At 48.6% G+C, this 17,080-nt stretch overlaps 1 protein-coding gene across 4 annotated transcripts in view; it reads left to right on the forward strand.

Annotated features, from left to right (window-relative positions):
• Positions 1 to 17,080, forward strand: part of NEDD4L (NEDD4 like E3 ubiquitin protein ligase) — a 338,017-nt gene that overhangs the window by 244,336 nt on the left and 76,601 nt on the right. For all 4 annotated transcript variants that reach the window (XM_042910374.1, XM_042910373.1, XM_042910376.1 and 1 more), the window contains one exon: positions 11,818 to 11,868. In XM_042910374.1, the coding sequence (XP_042766308.1) occupies positions 11,818 to 11,868 (51 nt within the window). The remainder of the gene's footprint in view (positions 1 to 11,817; positions 11,869 to 17,080) is intronic.

Genomic DNA, 17,080 nt, shown 5'->3' on the forward strand with positions numbered 1-17,080 from the left:
TCCACTAGCCTCAGATGTATGTTGCACCAAGTGACTTTTGAGGTCCCTCCTGAGAATCCCATTCTCTGATTTCTGTTTTGAAATGGGATTCGTCTTTTTACGGCATCAGAGTGGCAAGCAGGTAGTTCGTGGCCATGACCAGTGAAATCCCTGTGTTTTGTACACCTGTGAGTCTTACTAATATCCCGGCACTGTCGGACCAGAAGGCTAAGTCTCTGAACAGGAGCGGCCAAAATGCCTCCCCTTCCCCCTATCTCATCCACCTTCTAGGCCCACGGAGTTAATTTACCAACGTACGTAAATGGGCCCAGCCGGCTGTCCTGTGGGAAGACTGTAGAGGCACAAATGAGGGGAGAAGAGGAGAGGCAGGGAGAACTATTTAAACTTTTAGAAAGATTGCAATTCGATGTCAGGTTGCTCATCAGCATAATTCTGCCAGTTTCGCAGGTAAGTGCAGTTTCTCTCGTGAACACGGAAAACCGAGAACTTTACTCAGTGGCTGTCAACCCTGGCCACAGATGAGAGTAACCCGGAGAGCTTTTGAAGCACACGTGTGTCTGAGCCCGTCTGCCAGAAATTTCATTATCTCGGGAGAGGCCTGGGTACCTGACTTGTTAGGGCTTGTCAGAAGATTCTAATGTCCATCGAGGCCTGGAGAACCCCTGGTTAACTCCACACTTCAGTCCTGCCCATCGTGCTCAGAAAGACGTAACTCAGGTACCTGTTGACATTATTCTGTCTCCAGGAGACTGGAAGGAGGGCTTGTGTCCTCCTTATCTTGCAGGGAGTGGAAGAGGGGACGCACTCTGGTCTTGAATTCACACCTGCCAGAATCTTCAATTAACATAAGTTTCTCCTCATCCTTCACATTTCGTGTTTTAAATTGGCCGGTAATTGTTTGCATAATTTTTTTGCAAAGCTTGGAAGTTTTCCTCTCCAGACTGTTTCTCACCAACACCGTAGATAGAAAGGGGGTGATTTTCATTTTCAACTTTTCGTTTTTTGTTTTCACTTCCGTTGCCATCTAAAAATCCTGTCTGTACCTTAGAGGAAGAAGCTTTAAATACTTAATGAGCTCTGAGGGAAACTTTTTAATAACAACCCAGTTAATGACCTGACACCTTATGATGGATTATGTGCCTTGAACTGTAGTCTCCAGACATTTTTGCTTAGTGAACCTTACGAAGAATTTTGAAGAACGGTGTCTCACACATTAAAAAAAATTTTTTTCTCATACATTTTTGACACCTGTAATTTATCAGTAGCTCAGTAAGTTATTAGCCCAGTAGCTGCAAAAGATATAATTTCTAGGGTATTGAGTGTATGAAAAATTTGGATTTTTTTCATTTTGCAACTACAGACCTGGCTCATTTTATGGAAAATATCTGCCACAAAATTAACGATCGTTCCTTATTATTTAATACAGTCAGCCATAGGAGGCTTATTTCCTATCACTAAAAATCTGACTTCATCTTAAAAATCAAATCAAAGGAAAATTGGGCAGATTGTAGATATGGGAGACATTGCCATTCGGTGTCTTCAAGGAGCCTGTCCCCCAGGCTGTGGTGAAAGATGTGTCTCTCGTGTTCTGTCTTCTCTCTTTGCTCCCTCTGGGGCTGTACGTTTTCAAAGCCTCCCTTCATCCCGTGCTTTTTACGCCCGGCCAAATGCGTGCTGGTAAGCTTCGGGAAGGGTGAGGAGTAAACCTTTCTTTGGAAAGCAGGGGAAGGGGAGCTGTGGTTTAGGTAAAAGCAGGTAGGGAAGGAGAGGCAGCAGCAGAAGACACTGCTTCTCGGGCAGATGGGGTTTAGGGAAGAGAACATATGGAAGGATGTAGAACATGATTTCTTTAAAACCACCCGTGCCCAACTTCTCAGAAGGTCTTTGTGTATCCACAGAGGCGGGCACACTCCGGTTTGAGAGTCCCACTTTGAAAGATAGGAAGGGGGTGCTTAGTAAGAATAAAAATCACTCCGTTTCATTTCCTTTTCAAACTTACACTTTGCTCATTTCATTGTTTATTAGGATATAGATGAGGGGCGCCTGGCGGGCTCAGTCAGCGGGTGACTCTTGATCTCGGGGTTGTGAGTTCACGCCCCACATTGAGTGTGGGGATTGATTGAAGATAAGATCTTTTAAAAGACCTGTAGATGAGAGAAGAACATAGGCAAAATATGCACGTGACAAATCCGAGATTACGTCCCGTCCCGTAGGAGTTTGCAGGTCGCAAGAACTGAACCTGGCAGGTGTCACCCTGAGGACATGCGGAGTTGAGGACACAGCATAGCAAACTGGGATTTCCTGAGGGCAAGTGAGGAGCCTGTGCAGGGTTTTCCTTAAGACCCTTGTACGTGAAGTTGTCCGCTCTGTACTGTGCTGGTGAGGCCATGGGCTCCGGAGCCAGACTGCTTGGGGTCACATTCTGGCTACTACTGACCAGCTCAGTGACCTTGGGCAAGTTCCTCAACCTGCAGACAATAGTCTCTGGCCCGTCATGGGAGAGCTACGCAGTAGCTTGTTACGCTTTGCAGTCTCGAAGCCCTTTACCAGACTATGGCTGGAGCTCCTCCCCCCGGCGAGCTTCGCTGGAGTCCCCCGGCCCGAGATGTGATTGCGGCCAGAGTATGGCCAGTGCCGAAAAGAGAGTACCAAGCAGGATGGGCCTGGGATTGCCGAAGCTCAACTCCAGGCTGTCTTCATGGCGCCTTTATGAACAGTCAGTGTCCTCGTGGAAACCTGTAGAACTCCAGTTCAGGATTGTCACTCGCTGAAATGCCAAGAACGAGACCACATTGAGTTCCATGTAACCTCGTCGTCTGCTTGAGTACCTTATCCCACACCTGCAGAGCCATTGGCTGGCCGGGCAAGGGGACGACAGATGGACGACTGCTGGTTTCAGATGCCCTGAGATGTATGAGGAAGAGCATGCTAATGAATCAGACATTGAACTTGAGGTTACTTAGGTTCCCTTTTCCCGAATATCCCAACGACCCTGTTCTGGCTACTAAGGGCATCTGTCGTGAACTTCTGCAGGTCTGTTCTTTGGTAGCTGAGTTCAGAGACAAACCGCAGAATCCAAAGGTGTCTCTGCCTTATTTTTTTTTTTCTACTTTATACATATAATCTATTATTTAAATTGCTTGCAAAGAAACTTGATTTTAAAACTTCCTCAGAGAAGAAATGAGGAAATTATTCTGAAATCTCAGGCAATTGAAATCTTAGGAAGTTGTAGGATAAAATCAAAAGCACAAAATTAAACAACATGGTGTCATTAAATGAACCCAGTGACACATTTTCCTTTTATTTATTTATTTTTAATGTTTATTTCCGAGAGAGAGAGGGAGAGGGGGGCAGGGGTTGGGGGGAGAGTAGAGAGAGGGAGATACAGAATCCGAAGTGGGCTCCAGGCTGCGAACCGTAGGCATAGAGCCTGACGCCAGGCTTGAACCCACGAACCATGAGATCGTGACCTGAGCTGAAGTCGCCAGGTGCCCCACACGTTTTCCTTTTAAATTAACTTTGAAATGCAGTCTCAGGCCAGTTTGCTTTGTAGGAAGGAGAACATGTATGAATGTTTACCTTATTTTTAGCAGATTATATTCATTAAAATGTTTTCGTTTATTCAGCAACTAACTTTTACCAGGAACGACCGTAATGCCTGATGTTTCTCTGCATTTGCATTATTTACAAAGATAAACTCTCCTTACAAGAAACTGTCAGGGTCATTGGTGAGGCTGGGCAGCTCTGAAGCAGCTGTAAGGGATAATCGTGATGCCAGGCTGTGCCCCAGACTACGTAGGGTGACGGGCTGTGGCCTCTTCCCTCCCTGGAAGATTAGATGATTGTGGGTGATGGTCCGTTCTCCTAGGTGTATGTCACTAAGCTTGTCTGGATGAGGGAGAAGACCTCTCTTTGCAAACAGGAATGGAGAGGAGGTGAACATCAGGGTGGCACACGGTGCAGGTAATGACCCTGCGCCCGCAGACGGCCCACTGCCTGAGATGGGACAGCAGCCCGGCCACACCTTCCCCTCACACCGCACCCCCCCGGGCCTTTTCCTCCACCATCTTGTGCATTTGCTTTGTGTCACTATTAAGTCAATGACGTCTCTGTTCTTGTCGCTGCTGGGTTCACACGAACACTGGCTCCCAAGTGCTCCTCTGGGCCCCATGGTAAGGACTTGGCATACATGATCTTGCCCGTTCCCTCATTCCAGTGACCAGGAGAGTCCAGGAACAGGGCGCTTCTGAACTAACACTGAGCCTTCCCCTTACCTGCCTGGTCCAGACCCTTGCACCGCCTCATCCGGACAGCCTACCCTCTCTCTTCCGGCATCTTCCCCTGCAGTCACTTCTTCCAGCTGTCAGGGGACCTTTCTAAAATGCAGTCCCTGCCAGTCGTTCCCTTCATAGTGGCCCCTGTTCTCTTTTCCTGCCACGTGCCCACATCCACAGCGTTAGCCCGGCATCTCTGGCTGCACACCCTTCCCTCGCGACCCCCTTCCGTCCCCCCCTGGCCAACTCCTACTTCGTGACCCTGCTCAAGTTCCTTTGTGCAGGTGTCCTTGCCCTTGACCCTTGGCAGATGGAGTCCCTCCCTCTGTGCTGGGCCCGAGGCATCCCGTCCGTGCCTCTGATACGCAGCAGCAGCTGGGGTGCGTGGTGCCTGCCTCGTGTACCTGCACAGACACTGGCCGCCCGTGGCTGCTGAGCAGCGGGGATGTGGATGGTCCACACCACAGTGTGCTGCAGTCCAGGGATGGGCACCGATTTCGTGAAAGGAGAACGTAAAATAGCTCACTAGCCATCTTTCTCTCAGTTACACGTTGAGATAACATTTTGGAGGAATGGGCTCAACTAAAATAAATTCTTAGAATTAATTTTATCTGTCTTCCACTTTTCACTGTGACTACTAGAATTTTTCAAATTCTGTGGGTGCCTCGCCTTCTGTCGCACAAGGCTGGTTAGTTTCTCTCCCTAGGAAACCGGGGCACCTTGTCTCTGCACCTTTACAAGGTCCCATCTTGTGCGTCTCGTCCCCAGAGTTCTTTCCCAGTTTTTACACCCCTAGAGGTGATTGGGCCCTAAATTCAGATTATCAAGTGCTTGTACTACAACGAGCTGTGAAATCCGTGGCCCTCCTTTGACCTGTGCCCTGGACTATGCCTCTGTTTAGAGCAGGAAGAGGACTGAATGTTCTTGAACCACCTCCGCCCACTGAGGAAAGAGGGGACACTAAGCACATCTCATCCCCTCCCGTGACGACTGGGTCCCCGCAGCAGCTGGAACTCCCTCTGAGCCCACACGCGAGTGCCTTCTCACGGCTCGGTGTGTACTTTTCGGCCTCTCCTGGATTGAAGCCACGCCGCTCTTGCGAAGCCGGCTTGAGTCTTTGCCAGTACGGTGGTTCTTTGCTCTCTTTACCCCTTCTGGTTTGCAGTCTGAGCTTTGAGCAGAGCGTCCTTTAAAATAAATACTCTTCACGATAGCACATTCATCCGCCGTGATTAAATTCTGCCCGCCTTCCCAGTGTGGTGTTCTAGGAGCCTGCAAAGGTCCCGTGGGCCTGCTCTGACATCTCGTTGACACAGAAGGCTCGTTTGTTTTTTATAAATAAGGGCTGGCGTCTCCAGGACCTACCTTGCCCTGTTTTCGTGAATGGGAGGTCTTGTCCCTCAGCTTAGAAAACTAAAATGGCAGAGGGGCGGGCAGCGCGAACGTGGCGTGTGTCTTTCTGAGCAAGTATCCAGTTGTGTTTGCTTTTACGTTCTGGTGCCCCCCGAGTGAATTTTGGCAAGCACGTGTGCATTCAGAGGGCGTTTCATTGTTGCACCTTTTTATTTCTAGTAGAATGCCAGTTGACTCTTGGATTAAGGCAGCTTCGGTGACCTATTTTAAGGCAAGTCACCCCGAAAGCCAGAGGCCACCAGGTGGTGACACATCGGATTCTGCAGCGTGTGGTGTGGGTGGAGGCCAGACTCACTCGGTCTTTGCGAGCCCCAGCCGCGCCGTCCGCGTGGCGGAGGCTGATGTCTGGGACAAGCGCAAGGAGAAACAAGACAGTCCTTCCTCCCTTCCGTGCGGCGACAAAGCCAGCCTCATGCTTTAGTGAGGAGTGAGACAGCACCTACAACTAAATGCAAATTGACATTCAGGTGACTCTCCCGGACACTAACTGTTGAGGAGTTAGGGTATTTGTAACCCTTTGTCTGAAAGCTTCTGTAGGGGCGCCTGGGTGGCTCAGTCGGTTGAGCGTCCGACTTCGGCTCAGGTCGTGATCTCGCGGTCCGTGAGTTTGAGCCCCGCGTCGGGCTCTGTGCTGACAGCTCAGAGCCTGGAGTCTGTTTCAGATTCTGTGTCTCCCTCTCTCTGACCCTCCCCCGTTCACGCTCTGTCTCTCTCTGTCTCAAAAATAAATAAACATTAAAAAAAATAATAAAAAAATAAAAGCTTCTGTAAAAGGCTCTCAAGCCGTTCATTATTTAGATTATTCAGAGTGTGTACCTCTCGAAAAATAGAACCTGTTGCCCCCATCAACTCGGTCCTGGTGCCGGAACGTGGGCCACGTGCTTTGGGAGGAAGCAGACGGGGAAGTCACATTTCATGGGTTAGTGGGAAAGTGAATGGGTTTTGTTTTTGTTTTTGACTTAGTGTTGTGAGGTTTACCTTCAACTTGTAAGAGACACAGCACTAGTCACACTATAGCTTTACTCTTAAATTCTTTTTCTGTAGCTTATATTCTGATTCCTCAATACGTTTCTTCCATGTGGCTTGAGAAATTCTAACTATGGTCTTCCTGGAAGTCACTACTTAATAATTTCTAGGATAAAACCCCAGGCAGTTGGTAGCACTGGATGGTTTCCATTTAATGAGGTTGAGTGGCTTTTAAACCTGGGATGGCAAACACACAAAAGGAAATTAATTTCAGATCATAGCTTAGTACACGTTCTTTCATGTGTGTTAACAGAACCCATTGTCTTGAAACTGTATGTACATTTTCATGCGAGGCACTGATATTTTCTATCCCCTATTTAATTTTTTTTTTTTTTTTTTTTTTTTTTTGAGAGAGAGTAAGTGAGCAGACGTGTGTGTGACAGTGTGGACAAGGGGCAGAGGGAGAGAGAGAATCCTGAGCAGGCTCCATGCCAAGTACAGAGCCTGACATGGGGCTCGATCTCACAACCCTGGGATCACGACCTGAACCAAAATCAAGAATCAGACACTTAACCAACGGGGCCACCCAGGCGCCCCTTATTATATTTTTTTTTTTAAAAGTGCTTCTCATGAGCTGCCAGCAGGGTTGCAGTTCATGTTTAAAAATGACTGTCTTGGGGCGCTTGGGTGGCTCAGTCAGTTAAGCCTTGGACTTCGGCTCAGGCCATGATATCAGTTCATGGGCCCGAGCCTCACGTTGGGCTCTGTGCTGACAGCTCAGAGCCTGGAGCCTGCTTCAGATTCTGTGTCTCCCCCTTTCTCTCTGCCCCTTCCCTGCTCATGTTCTGTCTCTCTCAAAAATAAATGAATAAACATTTTTTTAAAAGTTTTAATAAAATATTTAAATGGGGATAGTTATTTTAAAGGGGAGAGGGGCAGTCTTCAGTATACTGTGATCGTCATTTAGAGAGCAAGCTCTAAGACATTGTCAGGTGTATGTATTTTACTTCTCCAGTAATGGAATATGGATTTTTGCTTCACCTTCTATTGACACATTTCAGAGGCTCCATTTTGCCTTGTCATTAGGTTGGAAAATATTTGGTGGCTTGTCAGAAGGGAGCATTTATAAGTGTGTTACTGACTTGCACATTTTCAGCCTCTAGAACAGGACAGGCAATTAAGGTTGAAACTGACAGCATTTACCGCTTACAAACAAGCACAAGAAACGCCAGTGTGAGCTGAAATCAGTTTGGTTTTCATAGGCTCATAGCATGATGCTTGATGGAAATAATTGTGTCATAGAAATTGCCAAAAATTGATTTGATTATTGTATTTTCACAACACTGGCGTAAGGTGGCCTCAGCAGCGTCTGGACGTTGCGGTGGCCTCAGACATGGTCTCTCCGGGGCCCGTGGGTGGGGATCCTGCCACAACAGCACAGTCCGGCGTCCTTGAGACACTCCCCTTCGCCGCCATGTAGGCCACTGATAGGCTTTCCGATCCCCTGCTAGATCCCTCCTGTGGAACTGAAGGTGTGTTTTAAAGTTGGTATGTTCTCGGGGCGCCTGGGTGGTGCAGTCGGTTAAGCGTCCGACTTCGGCCAGGTCACGATCTCGCGGTCCGTGAGTTCGAGCCCCGCGTCAGGCTCTGGGCTGATGGCTCGGAGCCTGGAGCCTGTTTCCGATTCTGTGTCTCCCTCTCTCTCTCTGCCCCTCCCCCGTTCATGCTCTGTCTCTCTCTGTCCCAAATAAAAAAAAATAAAAAAAAAGTTGAAAAAAAAAGTTGGTATGTTCTCATTAGCCTACATGTTTTACATCTCCTGAAGCTTCTATCGTTCTGGCGACGGTGGGCTGGGTTTCCAAACCCATCACGTTCCATTGACTGGTGAAACATTTAAGCCAATTTCTCCGTACCATGTGCTGTCCCATACTCGATCCCTGTTTTATCTAAAATGTGGGGGCGCCCGGGTGGCTCGGTCGGTTGAGCGTCCGATTCCGGCTCAGGTCACGATCTCGCGGCCCGTGAGTTCGAGCCCCGCGTCGGGCTCTGTGCTGACAGCTCGGAGCCTGGAGCCTGCTTCCGATTCTGGGTCTCCCTCTCTCTGGCCCTCCCCCACTCATGCTCTGTCTCTCTCTGTCAAAAGTAAATAAACATTAAAAAAAAATAAAATGTGGTCTGACTACAATCACCCTTGATGTAAACCAGAAAGAGCCTTCCGTTTGCTCTGTTCGGGAAGTTGCTTCATCTTTGGCTATTTTAGAAATCGTGTATTAAGTCAAGTGCGAAAACCTGGGAAGGTACAAGCAAAGCTGCTGACTGTGACAGCGAGTGCCCCGGGGATTCTGTCACCTGCTCCATTTGTGGGAAGCAGCAGCAGAGTCTGAACAGGAGGTATTGGCCAAGAGAACGCCCCAAATGGGCATTTTAATAGAGCCCCACAAAGTCTCCTCAAACTGCTATCATGAGAATCTCTTCCCACCGACACTGTATTGAGCCGCTGTCCCCGTGAGAAGCACAGAGCTGGCGTACCGCTTTGCTTTCCCGACAGTTAGTGAGACGCAGGACAGGGTATTAGTTTGGAGCCCAAACTCCGATACGAAGGGGCCCGAGTGCAGCGCCTGCCTCACTACTATAGCCCTGAGCGGCAGGTGCCTGGGCAAAGCTGCATGCACTTGACCAGTTTACAACTCCAATAACATCTCCCCAGCAAAGCAGCATGGGCACGTCGGTGTTTTTGCGACTTGTTATTAAGATGCACTTAGGTGAACGATTGATGCGTCGCTTTTCAGAGATAGGAGGGCATCAAGCCCCTTCAAGGGAGCCCGTCTTCCTCTGATGGTTGTATCCCATGGCCTTTTCCTTCACGGGTAGCAGGAGGGGACAGGGGGCAAGTGGCAATACCACACTACTCACGTTAGGTAGACGAACAGTTTATGGTCAGTAGTCAACACGCTTCTCGTTTTTGAACATTCACACTAGCTTTATAATTAAATTCGTCAGATGGAGAGCAAGAACACTCCCCATCACTTTGGGCAGCAAAGATGTCTGCCTTTTCTGGACCTTCTACCGATGGCTACTTTTGTTGAGATCCACAGCATTAATTGGCACCTGTAGCTTTGTGCTAGATGAGGTGTTTGCATGCTGGGTTGTAGCCAAAGTAGCCAAGATAAAAAAAAAAAAAAAAAGGTACAGGAGAATCGCATCATGAGGACTGGGGCTAGTCTCCTGCTTTACGTACACCTGGCCAGTGGTGACTTTGATTTTTTGCTGTGCGTCGTCTAGAGGAGATGGATAGCTATCTAGTTAATCAAAATTTTTTAAATGACCTAGAAGGAAATCCTGAGCTTGGAGTAAATCATTTCAGTAAATCTCATTCATGGTTACCAACTGCTTCTTTTCAAATGCAAGAAGAGAAGTTTTCCAAGTACGTTTAAAAAGTAGTTTCTGGGCGCCTGGGTGACTTTGAGCGTCCGACTTTCCCTCGGGTCATGATCTCATGGATTGTGGGTTTGAGCCCCACGTGGGGCTCTGTGCTGACAGCTTAGAGTTTGGAGCCTGCTTTGGATTCTGTGTCTCTCTCTCTTTCTCTCTCTGCCCTCGCCCCGCTCACGCTCTGACTCTGTCTCTCTCCCTTTCTCAAGAGTAAGTAAACATTAAAAAAAAAAAAAAAAAAAAAAAAAGGTTCTGTGAATTAGAAAATTCCTTGGTAAACCAGCAAGGAGTGAAAACAAGAACCCAGGGTTTGGGGGGGTTAGGAGGTCTGGATTCTCTCTTGGGCTTTTCCTCAGGCTATCGGTGGGACGGGTCGGATTTCACCTGAAGAACTTTCCAGCTTTTAGGCATTTCGAATATGGTAAGAAGCTGCGTGTGTTTATAAGAGGGTAACAGACTTCTACGCCAGGGTCACCTAAATGTCCGAAGCCATGACACAAGCACCTTTACAGGACGTAGTGTCAGCGAGACCTGTTGAACACCCTGTGGTCCAGGCCAGTGTCCCCTGGACCCGAGTTAGGACTTCCCGGGTCTGAAAGGGGGTTCGTGAGCTCCTCCAAATGAATTTCATCTAGGTCTCACGTCAGAAAGATGAATGCTGTGTGGTAGGACAGAGACAGGAAGAAGTACGGTGTGTCCCGAAATTAACCAGCAAACTTAATCCATGAACTTGGGATTCCAGAGTAGTGTACTTATAAGAGTGCAAGTTTGAGGCCATTTTTTAATGAGAAGTAATTTGTAAGATTTATTAATCATTAGACTTTTACTCTCTCCCTGGACTCTCAGCTCTCAGGAAGCTCTTTGTAGCACTTAAATATTTGTTAGAATGTTCCCCAAGATGTCACTACTGTCTCCTGTGTGAACTGGGCCAGCTGTGCCCCCAAACCCTCTGTGGTCCCGCGTGTCCCTTCCCGTACTGATCACATGCTCCCCAGTTCCAAGACCAGATTTGTTTCCATGCTGGGGGGTCACAGACACCCTGCAGGGGCTGGGGCAGCTCAAGTTCTGGTGGACCACGCCCTGGGCTCCTCCCTGTCTCCCAGGCGACGTCTGTCTGCCACTCATCAGGGCCTTCTGCCTTGCACGCATCCGCACGGATGCTGCACTCCAGTGTCAGGCCCTGGCCCTTTCTATTTATAAAGAAACTTTTTTTTTTTTTTTTTTAACTGAAGCATCGTTGGCAGGCAGCGTTACGTTAGTTTCAGGTCTGCGACATGGTGACGACACCGTACCTCACTCCTGCAGGGCTCACAAGTGTAGCTACCCTCTGTCACCCTACAACGCTGTTACAGTGGCACGACTATATGCTGTACGTTTCATCCCGTGACTTACACAGAATCAGTATGTTAAGGAAACATACTAAATATTTTATTTTATTTTTAATTTTTTTTAATGTTTTATTTATTTTTGAGGTACAGAGAGACAGAGCATGAGCAGGGGAGGGGCAGAGAGAGAGGGAGACACAGAATCCGAAGCAGGCTGCAGGCTCCGAGCCGTCAGCACAGAGCCTGACGCGGGGCTCGAACTCACGCACCGTGAGATCATGACCTGAGCCGAAGTCAGACGCTGAACCGACCGAGCCACCCAGGCGCCCCACATATTAAACATTTTAAAGAATACCGACGCTCAGTGGATGGATGGGGACATTAACTCTTTGCTCTCTTCTCCACAGACCCGAGACGACTTCCTGGGACAGGTGGACATACCCCTGAATCATCTCCCGGTAAGGACCATTACCTGCTTCGTGGTGCATGCCGTGAGCAGCGCTTTTCATTGTTTCCGGCTGGGTGTATTTCAGAACAGTATTTCCCCAAGGCAGTGGAGCAGGCTGACATGAAGGGCATGTACTCTGACCCTGGCCCTTTCTAGAAAGCAGTCTCTTCGGGGGGATGGCAGAGAGCTTAACTGTGAAAATCGGGTGTATCTGAGTCATCCAAGTATGCCTGTCTGCATCACCCTCCTCTTTCTCTTCTGGGCTTCCTTTGTCACATCATGGAAAACAGCTCCCTTTCTCTGTCCAACCCTCGCCCTTGTCACCGGAATGTTTTTGCTTGCAAATCCACCCTTTGGGGCCACTCAGACATTTGTTGTCTTTGTGTAGAATTACACGTGCTCTTTCTCCTGGGCTACATCCATACAAGCTAGCGCTTCCCAGATTGGGGTGTGTGGCTTTTCTCAGGCAGCAGGGAGACCAGAGAAAAGAAGCTGTTGGTTCTGGGCGAACTCGTCAGCTGGCGTCACCCACCGCAGCCTTAGAAACTGTACTGAGTTAGCCCGTGTGATGTTGTTGCCATTGCCCTCTGCTCAGATGAGTAGCAGAACAGTTGGAGTTTGTGACCGATGACTGAGGCTAACGGTGTCTTCTGTGTGCTCAGAGGCGATGTAGGTAGCCTGGGGAGACTTGACCTGGAGGCCTTGGGGAAAGGCAGGTTGGCTCGAATTTCAGCTACGGTTTTCCAGATTGTTCCGTCCCCACCCCTCCTGCTCCTTCTTCCATAGGGCAGCACAAAGTGACTCAAATAGTATCTAAGAGAGGGTAAGCCAAATGTTTCTGCCTTCCAAGGCCATTTTGTTAATTTTGTTAGTTTTTTTTTTTAATGTTTACTTTTGAGAGAGAGACAGAGTACAAGCAGGGGAGGGGCAGAGAGAGAGAGGGAGAGAGACAGAATCCAAAGCAGGCTCCAGGCCCTGAGCTGTCAGCGCAGAGCCCGACACGGGGCTTGAACCCACCGAGAGATCATGATCTGAGCCGAAATCAGAGGCTTAACCGACAGGGCCACCCAGGCTCCCCCTTGTTAATTTTTTTTAAATACTTTGTGAGCAAATAGCATCAACAGTCTATAAACCAAAGTGACTTAAACTGCCTAGTGCAAGTCTGCTGCATTGAAATGGTGGCTGTTACCATATGTTAAATACCAAGAAAGACTGTGTCTTACCCAGGAAGCTCTGAAGAGATGTTGTGAAAGGATTGTGATAGCAAGCAATTTATTCTTACTGACTCAGGGGAGCTATTGAGGAAGGAAGGTTTCGAGCGCGTTCCCTTCCCAAAGACTGGAAGGAAAAGTGATGTCACGAAAACATTATTCTGTATAAAAACCTGAAGCTCCCAGGTACTTGCAGAGGGCGCGTGGGTTGCACGGGACCGACTACGTAAGCCTTCGCCAACCTGGTTGCCCTTTCAGAGTCACATGGGGAGGGTGTGGAGGTCTCCACGTTTGCACGGAAAGACTCTTCACGTGTTCCTGCATCCGTTGGCCTTCTGTCTGTGCTCTTCAGGTTGAAGCCACCGCTGACGTTTTCAGGCGGTATTTTGTTGGTTGGCCAGTTCTTTCATGGTTATCCCTAACCACCCTTGTCCCTGACAGAAGAACCACATCTCTGTCGAGGCAGATGAGGTGCTAACACTCTTGAAGAGGTGTGAGTGGAATGTTTTAAAACCTGCTCCAACAGTCCCCCGTTGGAGTGATTGAGTGAGTGCTCATTGGTTCGGAAAGGTTGGGTGGGGCTCGGAACGGAACAGCGTTCCTCAGTAGAGGGAATAGCTCAGCTCTGGGTTTGGGTGGAGGCAAGAGTGAGCTTCGAAAGGACCAGCTGGTGCCAGGGCTGGAGGCTGGAATAGAAACCAGCCGATGGAAGAAGGTAGACAGCGAATGCCTGCAGGACACTGAGAACTTGTGTGTGACCCGAGCCAGGTGAGCAGCGGAGCTGCCCGGTTCTGCACCTGCCCCACGATTGGCTTATGCTGGAGTGCAGCAGTCTTCGTCCTTAACGATGGACGACCGGGTTCGTGGAGCCAGCTGCAGTCTGGGAAAAGGACCACAGAGGAAGCCAAGGAGAGGCATGGCGGTGCATTCTTCGCCTTCTAAGTGGTGGTAGAACCCAGGTAGCCTATTCTGAATGGACGCGGCCTGCGGGCTCAGGGTTTGAGGTGCCATCGTGGGTGCGTTTGACCCTATGTGTAGGGCGCTCGTGGGAAAGTTGCACGGTGTCGTTTTGTTTTGTGGAACACAAGCGTGGGTGTGAGAAATGGACGTTAGCATTTGGACGTGTTTTGCGAAGTCCGCAACGGTTGCTCCTTTCTTGATAGCTCCGTGCCCGTTGTCAAGGCAGGTTATGTATATGGCCGGTAGAGTCAATATTTGTCAAAATCAAAAAATCCTAGATAAAATAGGAAAATGGTGTCATCAGTGATGAGAGAAGATAATGGAGAGCAGTAATGTGATGGGACATTTGCCGTTGCTAACCCACGCAGGCCCTTTCGAGGTCGAAGGTATCTGATTGGATGTTTGGTTATTAATTTCATGCAGGCCCGTTAGCCGATAGAGAATGTATCCTTCAACAGCTGTTTGCTGATGGATATGATGCTAATCTCTGAGGAAGAATCCGGCGAAGCAGCTTTCTTCCGCATGTAGCCTAGCACTGTCACCTGTTACAGTAGCCACGTGGTAGTTGAGCGTTTGAACGGTGGCCGATGTGACTAAGGAGCCGAATTTAGAATGTTCTTTCACGTTCTTTCATGTTAATGAATTAAAATTGAAAAAGCCTCATGTGGCAAGTGGCACCATATTGGGGGCACATGTGAAGGTGAGACAGTGTTCCCTGGCTTGGGTAAAAAATAATTTATGATTCCAGATTCCCATTGCCTCAGATACTAATTTTGGCTATTAGAGGGATTCCTAAACCCCCACCAGATTTAGTTAGTGATTTTGCATTCAGCCATCTCCCCCTACCTGAGGCATGCATCTGTGTTCTATGCATCTGATACACCAAGATCATTTAATTTAGGTAATAAGAAAAAGTCCAAATGTTTAAAATCCTAGAAATTGAAGAGAGTGTTTTTTTTTTTTAAATCTGTATTAGCAGAATACCTAATAGCGTATATCTTCATGCTGATATATAGGTATATCTCATGTATATAGATAATTATCACACATACATGCCCATTTGTTTATTTTAAGGCATTTTATTTTATTTTTGTTTAATGTTTATTTTTGAGAGAGCGAGCATGAGTGGGGGAAGGGCAGAGAAGGAGAGAGACCCAGAATCCGAAGCAGGCTCCAGGCTCTGAGCTGTCAGCACAGAATCCATTTCAGGGCTCGAATCCACAGAGAGATCGTGACCTGAGCCGAAGTCGTACACTTAACCCTCTGAGCCACCCAAGAGACTACTATTTTAGGGCATTTTAAACAAGAGTGAGGCTTTATCTTATTGCCTCAAGATATCACGAACCTTTATTCCTTAAAAAAAAAAAAAAAATCTGTCTTGATTATGGTCTAAGAAATTATTGCCTTAATTTTTGAATGAAGCTCTTTTCTAAATCAGGAGCTTCATGGAGAAGATCCCAGGCAGCAGAACCAAACTTAGTATAATCTCTCATGATGGTTAACAAATGATTTTTGATCATTTAAATCCTGTTTCACGTATGTTTGAACAATAAATATTTTAGACCCATTAATTGATTTTTGCTGAAGAACCTTCTTCCCTTTGCCGAATGAAATTCTAGAGGCATGTTGGGTTCATTGCCAGTGGATGTTGGGGTTTGCAGTGTAAAATCGTGCTTTCAGGATCTCAGGAGTGGCTTACCTAAGTCGTCCTCACCTGCAGCTGTAAATGCTCAGACCCCAGGAAGACTGGAGGGTCAGAGCAACCCTTCCTCTCAGCGGACAGGTTTAGGAACCCACCCTTCCCAGGGGTGCATGGCGTAACTGACAAGCACCTTGGCATCTCGGATCTGGCACGTGTGGGCCCTGCTGGGCCCCGTGGGCTGTGGCGAGGGGCTGAGTTGGAGCTCCGCCAGGGTGACAAACTAAGGAGGCAGTCGGAACAGAGGCGGGGCGGGGAGGGTTGTGTGAGGCCAGGTGCCCTGTGCGTCAGAGTCGCTACCTCGCTTATCCAGCACAGTGGCCAGAGGAGGCCAGTGTCCGCTCCGTCATTGTCCCCTCAACAGGAAAGAGTAAGGAGTAGTCGTGTGAAAGAAAACAGGCTTCCTCTCCCCGTTCTGATGATGGGTGCCTCCGTGCTTCACACTCCTCAGATGCTTCCAGAAGAAAGCAATTCAGTTGAGACTTGAGATGCATTTTCATCCTCGGCCCTCAGAGTCCAAGGTCGTGGGAGTTCAGGACGGTAGGGCCCTCTACTTCCTTTGTTCCCATTCCGGATTTGCCACTCACCTTTAATATTTCTTGTCCTCCTTATTTATTTTTGAGAACAGGAGTGCGGGCAGGAAGGAGAGGAAGCAGGGGAGAATACACAAGGTTGGTAGTCCCGCCTTGTGTGCAGATCCGAGAATTAAGAAAACATAAATCCGTATTCACGGGAGTCTCCAAAGGTCGGGCTTTAAAAGAGCTCTCCAGAACCGTTGACTTGGACGTGGGAGACAGGCCGGTCGCCTTGACAACCTTAACGAGTTAGTAATCTTTCCCGGGCCTCTGTGTTGTCACCTGTAGAAGGAGGGCATGCGCACGGGCGACCCCGGGTTTCCATCCAGCTCCGTGAGACCACGTCGTCGCAGCTGCTCCGCGGCTCACTCAGCAGAGGTGCGGGCGACCGCGATGACTGTGTGTCACCCGGTGGGCTGGGGCGGCGGGGCTCGCTGGAGGTGCGTGGGGTTGGCGAGACACTGCAGTTGAGGGAGGTCATTGTTGGCCTACCTGCCTGACATCTGTCCTCCCGGTGAGACAAAGCCGCCCTTTGTCCTGCTCGGGTAGGGGGGGCACCAGCAGTAAATTTAACTGTAATTCTGCTCTTCTTGCCAATTTTTCTTGAGCTACCGTTTTTGTATCTGTTTGCTAATGCCAATGGACAGTTGTTTAAAAGTTCATTTGACTTCTAAAAAAAAATTTTTTTTGACATGTATTTATTCTTGAGAGACAGGGCGCGAGCAGGGGAGGGGCAGAGAGAGAGGGAGGCACAGAATTGGAAGCAGGCTCCAGGCT

This window comes from Panthera leo, chromosome D3, assembly GCF_018350215.1.
Source record: "Panthera leo isolate Ple1 chromosome D3, P.leo_Ple1_pat1.1, whole genome shotgun sequence".
NCBI lineage: Eukaryota > Metazoa > Chordata > Mammalia > Carnivora > Felidae > Panthera > Panthera leo.